At 35.2% G+C, this 15965-nt stretch overlaps 2 protein-coding genes across 2 annotated transcripts; one reads left to right on the forward strand and one right to left on the reverse strand.

Annotated features, from left to right (window-relative positions):
- The first annotated feature begins 1125 nt into the window (after positions 1–1125).
- On the forward strand, positions 1126–2605 carry LOC111789627 (dCTP pyrophosphatase 1-like). Its single transcript, XM_023670260.1, has 2 exons — positions 1126–1378; positions 2127–2605. Exons 1-2 carry the CDS (start codon positions 1259–1261, stop codon positions 2436–2438), a joined length of 432 nt encoding a protein of 143 aa, XP_023526028.1. The 5' UTR covers positions 1126–1258; the 3' UTR covers positions 2439–2605.
- A 3289-nt stretch (positions 2606–5894) lies between these two features.
- LOC111789621 (30S ribosomal protein S1) lies at positions 5895–11355 on the reverse strand. The gene is given in 11 exon segments (XM_023670254.1): positions 5895–6220; positions 6690–6740; positions 6825–6903; positions 7300–7403; positions 7504–7585; positions 8539–8659; positions 8739–8898; positions 10163–10224; positions 10349–10508; positions 10980–11226; positions 11228–11355. Coding segments are annotated over 11 exon segments (1275 nt in total). The 5' UTR covers positions 11353–11355; the 3' UTR covers positions 5895–6136.
- Between the last annotated feature and the right edge of the window lie 4610 nt (positions 11356–15965).

Here is a 15965-nt window from a genome sequence, read left to right on the forward strand (position 1 = left end):
ACAAATATTTTATTTTAAAAGAATAATTAATAGTTAAATATTTAGGGAATTAAACAAACAAATATTTTTATAAAATGCAAAAACTAAATAAAAGAATAATTAAAAAATGATAAAATATTAAGAAATTTTATATTCCGGTGTTTATGGGTTAGGGTGAATCGAGCTGAAATATTAATCTAAAGTAGTCCAACCATAAAGTCGGAAAACATATATTTATTTATTTTCAAACATTTAATTAAGAGTTTTACTATATTGTCTGCTTTTCTTCGTTACGTATCATCCAAGCCCACGTCAGTACATATTGTCTATTTTGGCCGTTACGTATTGTCAACTTCACAGTTTTAAAATACGTATGCTAACATATCATTATACGGAATATTTCATTCCCATCTCCAACCGATCTCAACTTTATCATTCAATTTCAATATATATTTTAAAAAAATTCGTTCCAAGTAATTTTTTTTTTAAAAATTATTGAAAAAAAAAACACATAATTATAAAAGTATATATATATATATATATAACTTTACTATAAATAAAAATTTATTTTTAATTCAAACAGTATATGTTGGATTAGATTGGATTGGATTGATCGAATTTTTTGAACGTTTATAATTTTATGAAGAAGATCCGGTTGAGATTTTAGAATTAGTACGGGAGTCCGGATTAATATTATTATTGCATTGTAATAAATATTATAATAAATGAAAAAAAAATATATATATTATAGGGAAATTTAAAATTAGCATCCCCTAGATGATGGACCTTGAGTAAAGTCAGCTCCATTACACTGTACGAGATTTACGAAATAATTCCTATGGTCCAATATTATTATTGTCTCCAAATATTTATTTTTAAAATTACAATTATTCTTTTTGCAGATTAATCCCCAAATATTTATTTTATTACTTTTCAAGCCAAACAGGTGGCCCCTGAAAATCCCGAAATTACAAAACAAGAGGGCCACAGTAGCAAGCCCAAAAATATAAGAGAAACCGACAGCTGACTGTCATGTAGCCATGAAAATCGCGTCAGACCAACCGGCATTTCCCTGTACCCGGTCATCACTTCTCCCTCCCTCCCGTGATCGCAGTAATAAGGCACCAGGAGAATAAGAACCAACGATTTACTTTTAGTTAATGCTTCTCTGCAATTTCATGTCCGCTGCGTAAACGGCGGCCGTTTTTTCTTCTGCTGCTGCGGAGTACGGTGTTCCGGTTAGGAAAAAGTGAGCGTGGTCGGCTGTCAGTGGCTGGCGATGGCGGAGGTTGTTGAGAGGGAGGTGACTCTCAAGGAGTTGAAGACTATGATGGCGGAGTTTGCTAGAGAGAGGGACTGGGATCAGTTTCATAGCCCTAGAAATCTCCTTCTCGCTATGGTATTGTATTAATGTTCTTTCGATAACTGTACTTTCTTACTGCAATGCGGATTGGAAGTCGAATATCACCTTCTTCTTCCGCCTGTGTAAACTACTCGGAAACGATTTGATGAAAACTTTGCGGTTCGTTTTCCCGTTGTGAAATGGGAGGGTTGAACAGTCTGCCGACGATTGATGTTCTTTTCTTACTCTTTTTCGTATTGTTTTTGTGCTAATAATGTCTATTAGGGATTCCTCGATCGTCGATGAATGCTTCAATACTTCCTCGTTCCTTTAGGGTTTTACTGAAGTTTTAATGGCGGAAGAACTACTAAAACTGAAGTTAGGTTGCGATTTGGAAAAACTTCAGGACAATAATTTCTGTTAGGCTTGAAATTTTATGCGGAGTAGGACTGTTCTGAGTATATTATTCACTTGACTGGCCAGATTTTATCTCATTTTTACTTGGCAATCATTCTGTCATTCATGAAGTACAAATTTTAGGAACAGTGAAAGCTGTTTTGTTTGCTGTTTGGAACTGTGTGAACTGTTCCAAGTGAATTAGGACGTAGGCGGAGAATGATGATACCCATTCTATTTAGTGGATTGCTCATAAATGATTTTTTTTTTTTTTTTTTTTTTAAAGAAGTTTTGTATGCTTTATCTTGTGATTGAATAGCCCAGCTTTGATGACTGCCAAGGGGGAGAGATCTATCTAGCAGTGTTTTCTTCTTCTCATGGCTTTTATTTTCTGTTTGGAATACTTCAGGTGGGTGAAGTGGGAGAGTTGTCTGAGATATTCCAGTGGAAAGGGGAGGTTCCAAGAGGCCTTCCTGGCTGGAAAAATGAAGAGAAACAACATCTTGGGGAAGAACTCTCAGACGTTTTGCTGTACCTTGTTAGGCTCGCTGACATATGTGGGATTGATCTTGGTAAAGCAGCTCTACGGAAGCTGGAGCTGAATGCCAAGAAATATCCAGTCAAGCTTTGCAAAGGGTCGTCAAGAAAACACACACAAATCAGCAGCAGCGAAGCCGATTGCAATGAAAGCGATGGAAAAGAAGACCCCAGTAAACAGTGACAGCAGCAGCGGCATCAGAGAAGCAGTGATGGTGTCTCTTCTGAACTTTGGTGGTATGATTTTATATATTATGTCTTTATGACTTAACTTGGATAGCTTCTAAACGTTGTTGTCATGTGTCATGGGCTCTTCTTTTGTGAGTATATTTAATGATATACTTCCACACATTTTGTCTTTTGCTAACCCCTTTCCGTTGCAGTATAAACCCTTTAGGTGTCCCCATATACGCCCCCACTGATTCCTGGCTTTGTTGATTTGTGTGGTTTCTTGCCCGAGTTTATGTCATTTCAAAAATGCTTCTTTTCTTTTGGGGTGGTTTTAAAATATGATTTCAGTGCATCATAAAGCCATTTATTAAAATATGGCTTTTGGTGTGTCTTCTTCTTCTTCTTCTTCTTTTATCTCTATTTTCAGTGCATTATCCAAGTAAAGATAGCTTGCATAGAACTCAACCAAGAAAATTCCTGGAATTTTAATGTCAAGATAGGCCGTCACTGTCTCGAATCCATTTTTTCGAAGACCTTTTTTTTTTTCACCAACCCCAATGACCACTAGGTCCCATCATGGTCTGACTTTTGGTCATTTTTAATTTGATTTTTCTTTTTTTATAAAAAAGAATTATTCTGATTTTGAGTTATTAAGGAATAACCAATATCACTTTGCTCAAATTGCTATCTGTAAAATCATTCTGTAATGAAGCTTGATTTTTTCTTTTTTATGTAATTAATTTTTAAAAATAATTTAGTAATAAAAAATATAATTTTTATTTCATTTCCTTCATATGTCACCCTAAAAAATCAAATGTAAATAAGAATGGTGTCTATAGATACTTTGTGAATGGATTTTTAAATTATTTTAGATTAAATAGACAAAAAGGAAGAATTTTTATATTATTTTTTAAATAAATATAATGTTTTTCCGTTGAAAAATAAAACCATACTATATTTTGTTATTTTGAGAGAAATCTCTTGGTATGCCAACATGATAAAATAAAACTAAATTATTTTTAAAATTTCTAAAATTAAATTTGAAAACTTCCTTATTTTTATAAAATTAATAGGTAGGAAATAAATGGGAAATATAATGTGTGCAGAGCTATGAGTTTGATAATGCATGGGCTTTTACTCCATTTATTTTCATTTTTATTTCTTGAATTCCAAATACCCAAAAATACCCACAATTTCAGCTAAATTATAAATTAAATTTTATATTTTTATTAATTTTTTCTAAATAATTTTTAAACCAATGGGATTTTTAAAATATTTATTAAAAAAAAATAAAAAAATCAATTGGCAGAGGGATACCCCCAAACCCTATCTGCCTTCTCTACGCCTTTCTTTCCGCCACTCCAACCAAACCAAATACCAACCCATGCTTCTACCATTCCTACCCTAACCCTAACCCTAACCCGAACCCCCTCGACTCTCCGTGTGTTTAATAACCCGTGTCGACTAAGTTTTTTTTTTTTTTTTCCATTATATGTCAAGTCTAAAACTTTCTTTTTTTTTTCTTTTTTCTCGTTCTTTCTATTAAAATTTTATTAGATATAAAATTAAAACATTAATATTTATATTTGAGGTCGTTGAAGCTCTCAAACTTAGAGATCTACTAATGCGGTCATAATCAATATATTTTCATTATTAACTCTCAATTAAACAATTTTATTATTTGTTATATAATTTTATTTCAACAAACATATTTATCGAATATTGATGAATTATTTAGATGGAAAAGTTTATATTATATTTGATAATTGAATACTCCTTTTTAAGGAGGGGTATAAAATAAATAATAGATTTGTGAGGGGCTAATATTTAAATAGAAGAAAGAGGAGGGGCAAAAGTTAGAGAATAAAAAAGAAATAGAAGAGGATGTTGGGTTTGCGCGTGCAGAAGGATGAGTGATTACTTATGGTTCATACCCAACATTAACATGGGAATTTTAAGCCTCTCCTCTAACCAATTATTACATTAATAATTTATTATGCATTTCTTTATTCCTTTAATCATCGTCTTCTTTTACCCAACCACGTTTAAATGAGACTGACCATAAAAATAAAACGGTCATGTCGTGTTGGTCTTTTGGAATAGCTTTCGCTCTTAGAAGCAGTTCAAGATAAGTAGGTATTATGGTCATGTCGTAAGGGAATGACGGGTCTTCAAGTGTCAAATTCATATTTCAAATTCTAGACATGGAGCTTTATCGGTTACATTTTATTTTATTTTAATATGACGTGATTGTTTTTTATTTGTAAGTGTGAAAATCTCTCCCTAATAGACTGCATTTTAAAACCGTGCGACTAACAGCGATATGTAATAGGCCAAAGTAGACAATATCTGCTAACGGTAGGCTTGGGCTGTTATAACGTCTATTTAATCTTTAAGTATTAAGGGATTTTCTAAATGTGATTTTTTATTTATAAACTATACTTAAAAAAAGATTATTAATATATATATATATATATATATATATATATACATAGATAGATATATAGACACACATAACATAAATGAAATTGTGGTCCTGTTGAAAGGACCTAAAACCTTTTACTCTGTAAAGCATACATATAGGAGTTGACTCTAAATATGTCATGTGCCTCAAACGTACAGGGCCCTTGCTAACAAGGAGTCACTACAATTTTCGAATGTACTAAGGTTTAGGGTTTAATTTCTATACTTTGAAAGTTTCATGATCAACACTATCTTTGAGATCTCACATCAGTTGGGGAGGAGAACGAAACATTTTTTATAACAAGGTGTGGAAACCTCTCCCTAGTAGACGCGTTTTAAAACCCTTGATGAAAAACTCGAAAGGAAAAGCTCAAACAGGATAATATCTGTTAGTAGTGGGTTTTGGTCGTATAAATGGTATCATAGTCAAACACTGGGTGATGTGCCCACAAGGAGACTGGAGCCCTGAAATGGGTGGACATAAGACAGTGTGCCAACAAAGACGCTAGGACCCGAACGAGGGTGGATTGTGAGATCTCACATCGGTATAAGTGTGTGGAAACATCTCATTAACATACGCATTTTAAAAAGTTTGAGAAAACTCAAATAAGACAATATGTACTAGGTGCTGAATTTACAATATGTCGTTCCAAGCCCCGAAGAATATTTTTTAGAGTTCGTGCATTTTACTGGTAATTCTTTTGTGGATTCCATATCGGTAGGTATACCCATATGAACTTTTTCTAAGTCGTCATTGAGGAAGATATTATATTTATCTTATTGGTGAAGTGATCAAACACTATTCAGCGCTAACGAGAAGAGAACATGGCATCGAATTGTACTAGAATAACAAAAGTTTCATGATAACTAATATCACATGATTAAGTTTAGAGATGTTCATTTAACGCTAAACTGAGATGGAGAAAACTTGATCTATAAGGTCATGGGTCAAATCAAGTTAGACGAGCCTTATATCTCTCCGCAGAAATGATTATGAAATAAGAAAAAAGGAAATATACGTATACAATATATATATATATATTGGCTATGAGAAGCAAAGACTACAAATCCTCCAAGATGAAGGCTGTCAGACAATGATCGAGCATTCATGCTTACAAGAACCTTTTACCATTAGAATAGACGTAGAGACCAGACAAGATATACAACTTACTTGAAACAATTGAATTGATATCATCTTCTTTACAGACAGCTTCATTCAAAATCGAATTGTTCAACTCTGTTCACAAATCATGGGACACGTTCCAACACTCGCTGCAATGCCCTTTTAATACCTTCCTGATCGAGTGATGTTGTCAGTTGTATTTCTTGAACCTAAATTCAAGAACCATTGATGTTAGTGTGAGATCCTATATTGATTGGGGAGGAGAACAAAGTATTCATTATAAGGGTGTGGAAATCTCCCCTTAATAGACGCGTTTTAAAGTTGTTTAGAAGAAGCCCGAAAGAGAAAGCCCAAAGAAGACAATATCTGCTAGCAGTAGGTTTTGACTGTTACAAATGGTATCAGAACCAGACACTGAGCGGTGTGCCAGCAAGGACGCTGGGTCTTAAGGGGAGTAAATTGTGAGATCCCACATCGGTTTAAGAGGGAAATACAGCTTTCTTTATAAGGGCGTGGAAACCTCCCCCTAACAGACGCGTTTTAAAAACCTTAAGGAGAAACCCGAAATGGGAAGCTCAAAGAGAACAATATCTGCTAGCGGGGGGTTTGGGCCGTTACAGTTGGTATCTGTGTGCATGTGCTCATGCTTGTGCATGTGTGAGAAGGAGAAACAACTACCTGCCTCCCGGCACGAGCAAGGAGAGTGAACTTCTTTTCAACAGGAGGTGCCTACAGTAACAGTAAGATGACAATTGAGAAATTGAAGCAAATGACTAAACCCCACATAATATTCTTAGTAACAAACCATCTTACATTTGATAGCCAAAGCTGTAGGTCTTGTGAAACCACCCGTTTCTCAAATCCTTGTCGGTTGATATGAACATCTTCTATACTGATATTCAAACTAATCATATTAAGATCATACTGCTAACTCAAGGTTAATATAACTTGAGAACTCACATGCTGATAATATGATCCCTACCAATGACTAAAAATCTAACAAAGTTTATCAATGAAGTGAAAAAAATGCACGAAGTCCCAGACAAGCCCTCTTTAGTTTGTTCAGTGTCAGCCAATTCATCTCATATTTGAACCCTATACGTATGTGTATGAATGTATATAAATATTTGTATGTACATCACATTGTCTGTCTAACACAAAAGTTAAACTCAAAAAATCAGAACAAGCCAATGCATATTTATTGGTACTGTTGATGTCCATACATTGTTGTTATAAGTAATCTTTTTAGACAGTGCTCTCCATAGCTTTGAAGATTAGAGAAACATACCCTTCTTCTTGCAGTAGCTCTTCAAATATTGTATCAAGTCCAGGAAGGGGTATGATTTCGCTGTCACTTTTAGGTCCGAACGAATCAGGTTCAGCAGAATCATCCTGTTATAATAAATTATGATGTTCATGTAGTTAAAGCTCAGTTATGAGATGAAAGTAGTTGAAAAGACTGACTAAATGCGTACATCAATGCTTCACTAACCTGCGGTATTACTTTGTCCAATGTTTCCAAAAGTGGATCTTCCTCGAGTTGTTTAATCGATAATGTGATCCTCGACTTGTCCCTGCATAAAACCAATAAGACAGCTGACAATGCATGGCAATAGGCAATGGCCTAAAAGCATGAGATGATATAAATTTAGCTAGTCTTATCACATTTTCCTCGTTTTCCATTTCTTAACCTTCTGCGAAAATAACAAAATCATCTATCGCCTATGGCTAATCTGGGTTTTAACCAGAATCAGAACAATTACAAAGATTAAGAGGGAAAGAAACAGCAGAGGAACTCACAAGATTTTTAAGTGGTTCGACCCAATAATTGGTCTACATCCACCAAAGAACGAGTCTATATTTCATGTTTCATCGATAATGTAACAATTCAAGCCCACCACTTGCAGATATTGTCCTCTTTGGGCTTTCCCTTTCGGGCTTCCCTCAAGGTTTTTAATATGCGTCTACTAGGGAGAAGTTTCCACACCCTTATACATAATGTTTCGTTCCCCTCTCCAACCGATGTGGGATCTCACAATCCACCCCCTTCTAGGCTCAACGTCCTCGCTGGCACACCCTCCGGTGTCTGACTCTAATATCATTTGTAACAGCCTAAGCCCACTGCTAGCAGATATTGTACTCTTTGGGCTTTTCCTTTCGGGCTTCCCCTCAAGGTTTTTAATACGTGTCTGCTTAAGGAGAGGTTTCCACGCCCTTATAAAGAATGTTTCGTTCCCCTCTCCAACCGATGTGCGATCTCACAAGTAAGTTTGGTACAATATCTATACCCGTCTCTAGTTACAGCACTAATTACAAACAATAACAGCTGTAGCTAGCTAGCTAACAAACTTGCGCTGAATATGATCGAGCTCATAATTTGCACTTCATTATAACACTATATAACAATTATTTGTAACCAAGAGAAAGCCTTGTATATGTTTTATAGTGGATAAAAATACTTCAAATAACAGAATTTCCTAGAAGGTGCACATTAGCTGGTGACAGAAGGAAATCTGACAAGACTTGCCTATCAACATCAATGACTTTCACCCTCACTTCGTCACCCTCGCTTAAGATGTCTCTTACATCCTGAACTAGATCCCATGAAACTTCTGATATATGTACTAGCCCAGTAAGATGATAGAGACCTGTCGAATTTTGGAAAATAAGTGGTAATTGATTTCTTAATATATCAGTACATAAGCTTAATAGAACACAAAATATCACCATCAGAGAAACGTAAATGTACAAAGGCACCATAATCCTCCACAGAGCCAACTCTAGCTTCATAGACATCTCCCACACCAACTTGCTCAGAAAACTTTGACCATGCAGCTTCCTTCTCTGAAAATATCAAATTCTTGTTTTTCTCATCTGCTTGGATAACCTAGAAAATAAGAAAAGACAGGGTTTAATGTATCCTCACCTAAGTATTTCAAAAGCAGGGATGGTCAACTGTGAATATGAATGATGAAAGAACTATCTCGCCCAAATGGAATAGACCCCTAATTTTTTTCCTTCATTTCCCTCATAAACAATTACATTACAACTTTCTCTGTTTCACTTTATGAATATGTGTAATATGGTGTAGCCACATGATCCAAGTGTTTTACTTTCTTCATTGACCAATTATGATTCAAATAAAAAATTTGGACCTAAATTGGATCAGTTGAGTTTTAATTCATTAGATTTAGAACAGAGGAAGCAAGGGTACCATCCCATAGTTCAATTTCAAAAGAGATGTTGGTGCATAGTTTGGGAAATGATTTGAGGAACTTCAGGAAAATATTTGACAGAGGAAAGGAAGAATATAAGAGGGAGCAAAGTGGAGACAGTGAGAAAGAAATTTCAAACGGAGGGGAGAGTGATCATTTTCTCTAGTAGTTACAGGAGCCAAAGAAGCATCTGTCCCAGCTAAAGCTGAAGAACACGGAGAAAGAAAATAGAAAGAAAGATTCAATACAAGGAAGTCTTTGGTGCCCCACTCCGTACAAAAATGAAAATTCTGTTATGGACAATCGACCCTCCACATATTTCCACAATGGTACGATATTATCGACTTTTGGTTTAAGACCTCGTAGTTTTGCTTTTGATTCACCTAAAAAGCCTCATACCAATAGAAATAATTGTTCTCACTTATAAAGCATGGATCTCTCGCTTGCCTAGTCGATGTGAGACATTGTTTGCACCTTGAACAAAGTACCACTTACACCTACACTCATCCATCCACTCTCAATCGTCTCAATTGACTACGAGAGTTTGTTCTTGACATCCCCAAGGCAACAACCTAGACAAAGCACGAGCCTAAATTACATTGTGGGGTACATGGTGTCAGGACTATCGCGCCCTTAGTCTCCTCCCCTTGAACAAAGATATACCCCTCATATCCGTCTCAGATTCTTTGAACATATGGCTAACTGAAAGTACTAAATGTCTGAGTTTCAAAAGAAAACTTAAAAGAAACAAATATAAAAAATGAGTTTTATTTTGGTGTGTTGGACACACGTTTGATACATGACCTAGTTTGTGCTCATGTTGGACACTAGGGAGTGGCGAAGCAAATAGAAATACACCAGTCTTCAGCCAACTAGAGGAGATGCTTTCAAAACTATAAACGATTAAAATTAAGGACAACTTTAGTAGTTAACTACCTTCACTGGTATAAGTGAACCAATTAAGCTTTTTGCAATATCTTGGATACTCTTGTATGGTTCTGCAAGAAATTAATGTTAAAAAAAACTTGAAACAAATATACCTCAAGCAATTCAAGTCATTATTGGGTAAACTACTGACTTCGTCTAATAGCATATAGCACAAAGGATTAAGAGAACTTGTACCTTTACAAGAATGAGCAGGGCTCAATAGAGGGAATGGAAGAAACCCCACAAGAGAATAAAATCGGACGAGTAAACCTCCAGCATTCGAACCTTCAATCCTACCTTTGAAGATAAATCCACTATCAAGGTATTCCCTCGCTGTCTTCCAATCAGCAGATCTCTACTTCTTTGCAGAAACCAAGTATTAGAATATAAGAGTTTAACAATACTCATACAAATTCAGGCTAAGCATAAACTTTTTGCTCCCAACAACAACCATCCAATCATGATGGCTAAATGATGATCCTTTTGAACCCATGGCATCATCTTTAGCCCTTGATATTGCATGGTTGAACAACAAAACTAGAAGGCTGCAATTCAATGCCCTAAGTGAAATAATTGAGTGGAAACAGAATATCTGGCGGTGAAAATCAAAACCTAATCTCAAAATCTTGACGGAATTGAGTGCCAAAAGCTTCACACATACACTTCTAATGAATTATTCAAAACCTTCAGCGCTTGGAACCAGAATTCGAATTCGAATACAGCAAACTTGTTACTTCCAGAGTGATTCATTTAAAGAGAAAATCGGATATAAAAGAAAACCCCAGTCGTTCGATTAAAAGAAAGAAGGGATGAACAATGTACTCACCCGAGCACGTCGAACTGACTCCGGCGATGACGGCGAACTTTCCAGAACTCCGGCAATGGGGTCCGGTTTTCCGGAAAGGGAAACTCTGGCGGCGAAATTGGAAGGGCGTTTAGAGGGGGATTTATGGGTTAAAAAGAAGGAGGTTGAAAGGGAGTTGGAAGCATCAGTGGAGGCGGAGAGTGCAAGAAATGAATGAGCGGAGAGAGATCCGAGCGTTGTAGCAGCAAAGATTGGCATGTTGGGAGGTGAGTGGGAAGGAAATGGCGGGGAGGAGCGCGGTGGCAAAGCATTCGGATTGAGCTCGAAATGGAAAGCCACGAACTGCCGCAAATCCGATGGGAAGGAATCCGTTATTTGGGTGACTCAAAAGCATACACGTCTCGCCCATTTCATTTCTTTCTTATGTTTGGTTCCTAATTTATAGATACTTCAAAAAAAAATTCATTAATTATTGTGTCAGCCAGTCTCGAGACAAGTTTCAGTCTCGAGACAATTTAAAAGCGTGTCTGCTAGAGAGAAGTTTCCAAACATTCTCCTCTCCAATTGACGTGGGATCTCAAAATCCACCTCACTTAGGGGCCAACATTCTCACTGACACAACTCATTGTCTCTAGTTCTTATATCATTTGTAACAGCCTAAGCACATCACTAGTAGATATTATTCGCTTTGACCCATTACGCATCGTCGTCTGCGTCATGGTTTTAAAACACGTTTGATAGAGAAAAGTATTGTTTGCTTTTTAAGGAATGTTTTGTTCCCTTCTACAAAATATATCTGAAAAAGGCTCCGTCAACTCGTTAAAAAGGACCCTTTTAACACATTCTTCAATTACTGGTGTGGTGGTCGGGTGACTTGTTTAAGAATAACCAATTTATGGGAGGTTGGAATATCACACCAAAAATTAAATTATATTAAAATGTTATATTTAATTGTAACATACGGTGTCTCGAATGATAATTTTATTAATTTAGAGTATTATAGAAAGATTAGGTTAGGAATGTTTTAAATTGATGAAGAGAGAGAAATACAAAATTTAAGATTGAAAGAAGTCAAAATTGAAAAAGAAATATATTTATTTAGTACAACATAGGATTAGATTTGAGACATGAAATCACAAACAACCTTATTATTCTCGAACTCAAAACATAACAATCTTAGTACAAGCTAAGCTACTAAGCTAAGCAGGCCACCTTCTCCAATGGCTGCCAAAGTTTTTAAGGTAACACTGTCTGGTTTTCGGTCAAAAAGTAAAGGTGGTTAGATTGAATGGCACGATAACCTATATGGGTCACGACCTCATGTATTTATAGATGTGTATAATGAAGATTACATTCCAAATCTATGATTTGATAACAAACCATGAAATCATAGATTTGGTAACAAACCCTTCAAATGTAACAACTAGTAAATCTTAGATTATTTTAGTATATACAGTTATGATCTATTTTAGGTTTAACAAAGGTCTGCTCCTTTCTCCTTCATTTCCACATAATGAAACCAAATTGGTCAAAAACACTAGAGGAGAAAGCAAGGAGAGACTCTTTAACCTAACCCCACCTCAAACCAAACCACAAAAACTAACCCTTAAAACCTCGAGCCGAGGAAAGCTCGCTTGCTCGAGCTGTTATTACTTTTCTTAAAGTTGAAGGTTTAAACAGACGAGTATTGGGAGAGAAATAAGAGAGAACAAAGTCTTTCTTATAAAAGTGTGTATATTAAAATTATAAGACTAACGAGCTAAAATACATAATATTTACTAGTAGTGAGCTTAAATTGTGTTTAGTCGTGATCTCCATGAATATACCAACACAGCAACATGGTGGCACAACGGCGGAGGAGGTAAATTCTGCCTCTTTGCTGCTTTATCAAAGCAGCACACTTGGACGTAAGGCTATGGCTATGGCTGTTCATGATCTTCTGCTCAGCCATGGTGGGGATGAAACCCAGAAAGGGTTTTGAGGGTTGAAAATGGTGGAGAAGTTTGAATTTATACATTGGAAAAGTGAGATTTAAAAGTATTTCTTGGGAAACACAAAAAAGATTGCTTGCTTCTTGTTCAAGTGAGAGAGTGAACATGGTCATGTTGATTCACTAAACTTTCATGCCTTAGATCACGACTAGTCTCTCTAAATTATGTTATCTACGATCGGGCAACATATGTTTCGGTCTTTTGTAACAACTTAACTTCACCGTTAGTAAATATTGTTTGCTTTAGTATGTTACTCTTCTCATTAGCCTCACGATTTTAAAACGCATCTACTATTGAGAGATTTCCACGTTCCCCTCTCCAACCGATGTGGGATCTCACGATCCACTCCTCTTGGAGATGAGCGTCCTCGCTGGCATATCGTCCGATGTCGGGCTCTGATACCATATGTAATAGCTCAAACCCACTAGCATACATAAAAGAGAGAGAGAGTTTGAAAGTATAGATAGCATAGAACTCATTACAAGATTTGACAAGGGAAAGTTTTCTCCAGCATGATTTGGAGGTTTATAAATGATATCAGAGTCAAACGTCGGACGACGATGTCTCAGGGAGAGAGTGTATTCATGGAGGTGGATTGTGAAATTCCATATCTGTTGAGGAGGGGAGAGGGGAAACCTCCCTCTATCGTACGGACAATATATATATATATACTCGATTGTTCTTTTTAAATTTTTTTTTTTTTTAAATCGTACTTATCAACAATAAATGTTACATCAATAACTAAAATCTCATAAATCAAACATTCACAAGTCACAACGCATCACTAACATTAGATACAAACGTCAAATATTCTTAATCTTCATATTAATCTTAAAAGTAAGACAAGTTAAAGTTGGGTTATAACTCTATCTTCGGGTTGGTCTGGTTGACCCGAATAAAAAAATGTCAACCCACAAACCAACCCAAACATTCGATTTTCTAAAATTTCAACCCAACTCAAACCCGAGTAAGTGAAATACTAAACCATGGTTTAGGCTACACACTCCAATAGTATTGCCTATTCAATTGGGCCTAAAGCTTGCTTGGCCCATTTTTAATAAATCTAACATGTTTTATTCAACGTTAATCACAAATTTGTTATTATTATTATTATTTTAATAAAAAGGATGAAATTATGATAATATTATAAAATTAATTTACAATCAATAAAAGTCAAAACCCATATCTACAGCTGGCGTCTTCTAATTCAATCCAATTCTTAGATAACATTAAATAAATAATTAAGAATATATACTTTTTAAAATAATTCAAAATTTTCACTTAAACTAAAAAAATAATAATAATAAAATATAAAAATAGTTGGTCCCACAAGTGGTGGGACCCACAATTTTTTTATTTTTCTTCGGAAGAGGAAATTTATTGACCGATAATGACAGGCCACGTGGGTTGTTGGCCTGTAATTGTCGTACTCCATTCCAGCGTGCCAGTGATTACGTGGATGATGTTAGTAGCGGTGCACTTCATCCATCCATCCATACATACATACATACATACATATACATGGCTGCAAAAGTATTCGGCTTAGGGACCCATTTATAATTAGTTAAACTCTTAAGATAAATGTAAATTATCAAAAAGTTTTGTATTTAATGCAATTTTTTAATTTAATAAATATAATTAATAATCAAACATAAATAGATGTTCGTTTGGATAATCTTAAAAAAATGGGTTTGGGATTTTAAAATTGCATAAATGAACCATAAATTTTAAAATAATTTTGAATTCTAATATTTTTTTATTAACAAAAAAAAAGTTATTAAGCCGATATAATTATTTTTATTTCATTGTGAGTTGTTAGCCACAAAAAAGATATTATCGTCAATATATGAACGAAAATCATTTATTAACACTTCATAAATAATTTACAAATATGAAAATGTGAGAGTCTCACATTGGTTGGGGAGGAGAACGAAACACCATACTCGTTTTAAAACTTTCAAAGGAAACTCGAAAGGGAAAGCCTAAAGAGAATAATATCTGTTAGCGGTGGACTTGGGTCGTTACAAATGGTACCAGAACCAGACACTGGACAATGTGTCAGCCTTCTCACTCTTCCTCGAAGGAAGGTAGACACGAGACGGTGTGCCAGTAAAGATGTTGAGCTCCAAAGAGGGGTAGATTTGGCGAGGGTCCCACATCAACTAGAGGAAGGAAAGTTCTTACTCTTCCCCGAACGGGGTAGACACAAGACGGTGTGCTAGTAAAGACACTGAGCCCCAAAGAGGGGTGGATTTGGCGGGGTCCCATATCGATTGGAGGAAGGAAAGTTATCGCTCTTCTCCGAAGGGGGGTAGACACGAGACGATGTGCCAGTAAAGACGCTAAGCCCCAGAGAGGAGTAGATTTCGCAGGAGTCCCACATCGATTGGAGAAAGAAAAATAGACACGAGACGATGTGTCAATAAAGACACTGAGCCCTAAAGAGCAGTGGATGTGGTGGGGTCCCACATCGATTCCGAAAGATTAAACAATAATCAACAACTCAAATAATTTCTTAGATTTGAAATAAAGTAGCATAATTATGCAGGATTAAATTTTATATTAAGCTAAACAATTGGACCGTTGAACTTTATATATATATTTTTAATATTCGAAGATGTTAAAAGCCATCAAATTGACAGTTTTTTCAGATTTTCTTATTCAAAAAATTGACTAAATTTCCAGTCAACTTACTTCTACAATAAGTAAAGTAAAATAATAATAATAATAATAAAAGTGTCACGGTGTCATTATCTTTTTTACATTTAAATTAAAAACAAATAATAAACTCTACAGCAAAGTTGCCATTTATTTATAAAACTATATAATATAATATTATATCATATATTAACCAGATTTGGACACGATATTTTAATATCGTCATGTGCATATAATATAAATTCATATTATTGAATATGAAAATATATTATTATTCAGTATATCTCGGACATTATTAATTATTCAAAAATTCGACCATTTCATAATTCTATCAAAGTCATTAAAAATTTTATTTTAA

The sequence above is a fragment of the Cucurbita pepo genome, chromosome LG03, assembly GCF_002806865.2.
Source record: "Cucurbita pepo subsp. pepo cultivar mu-cu-16 chromosome LG03, ASM280686v2, whole genome shotgun sequence".
Lineage (NCBI taxonomy): Eukaryota > Viridiplantae > Streptophyta > Magnoliopsida > Cucurbitales > Cucurbitaceae > Cucurbita > Cucurbita pepo.

Bases quoted from the DNA above. Each gene is read 5' to 3' on its own strand.
- LOC111789627 (XM_023670260.1), top strand. From the start codon at position 1,259: ATGGCGGAGGTTGTTGAGAGGGAGGTGACTCTCAAGGAGTTGAAGACT. The intron at 1,379-2,126 runs GTATTGTATTAA...GGAATACTTCAG, and splicing joins GAAATCTCCTTCTCGCTATG to GTGGGTGAAGTGGGAGAGTT.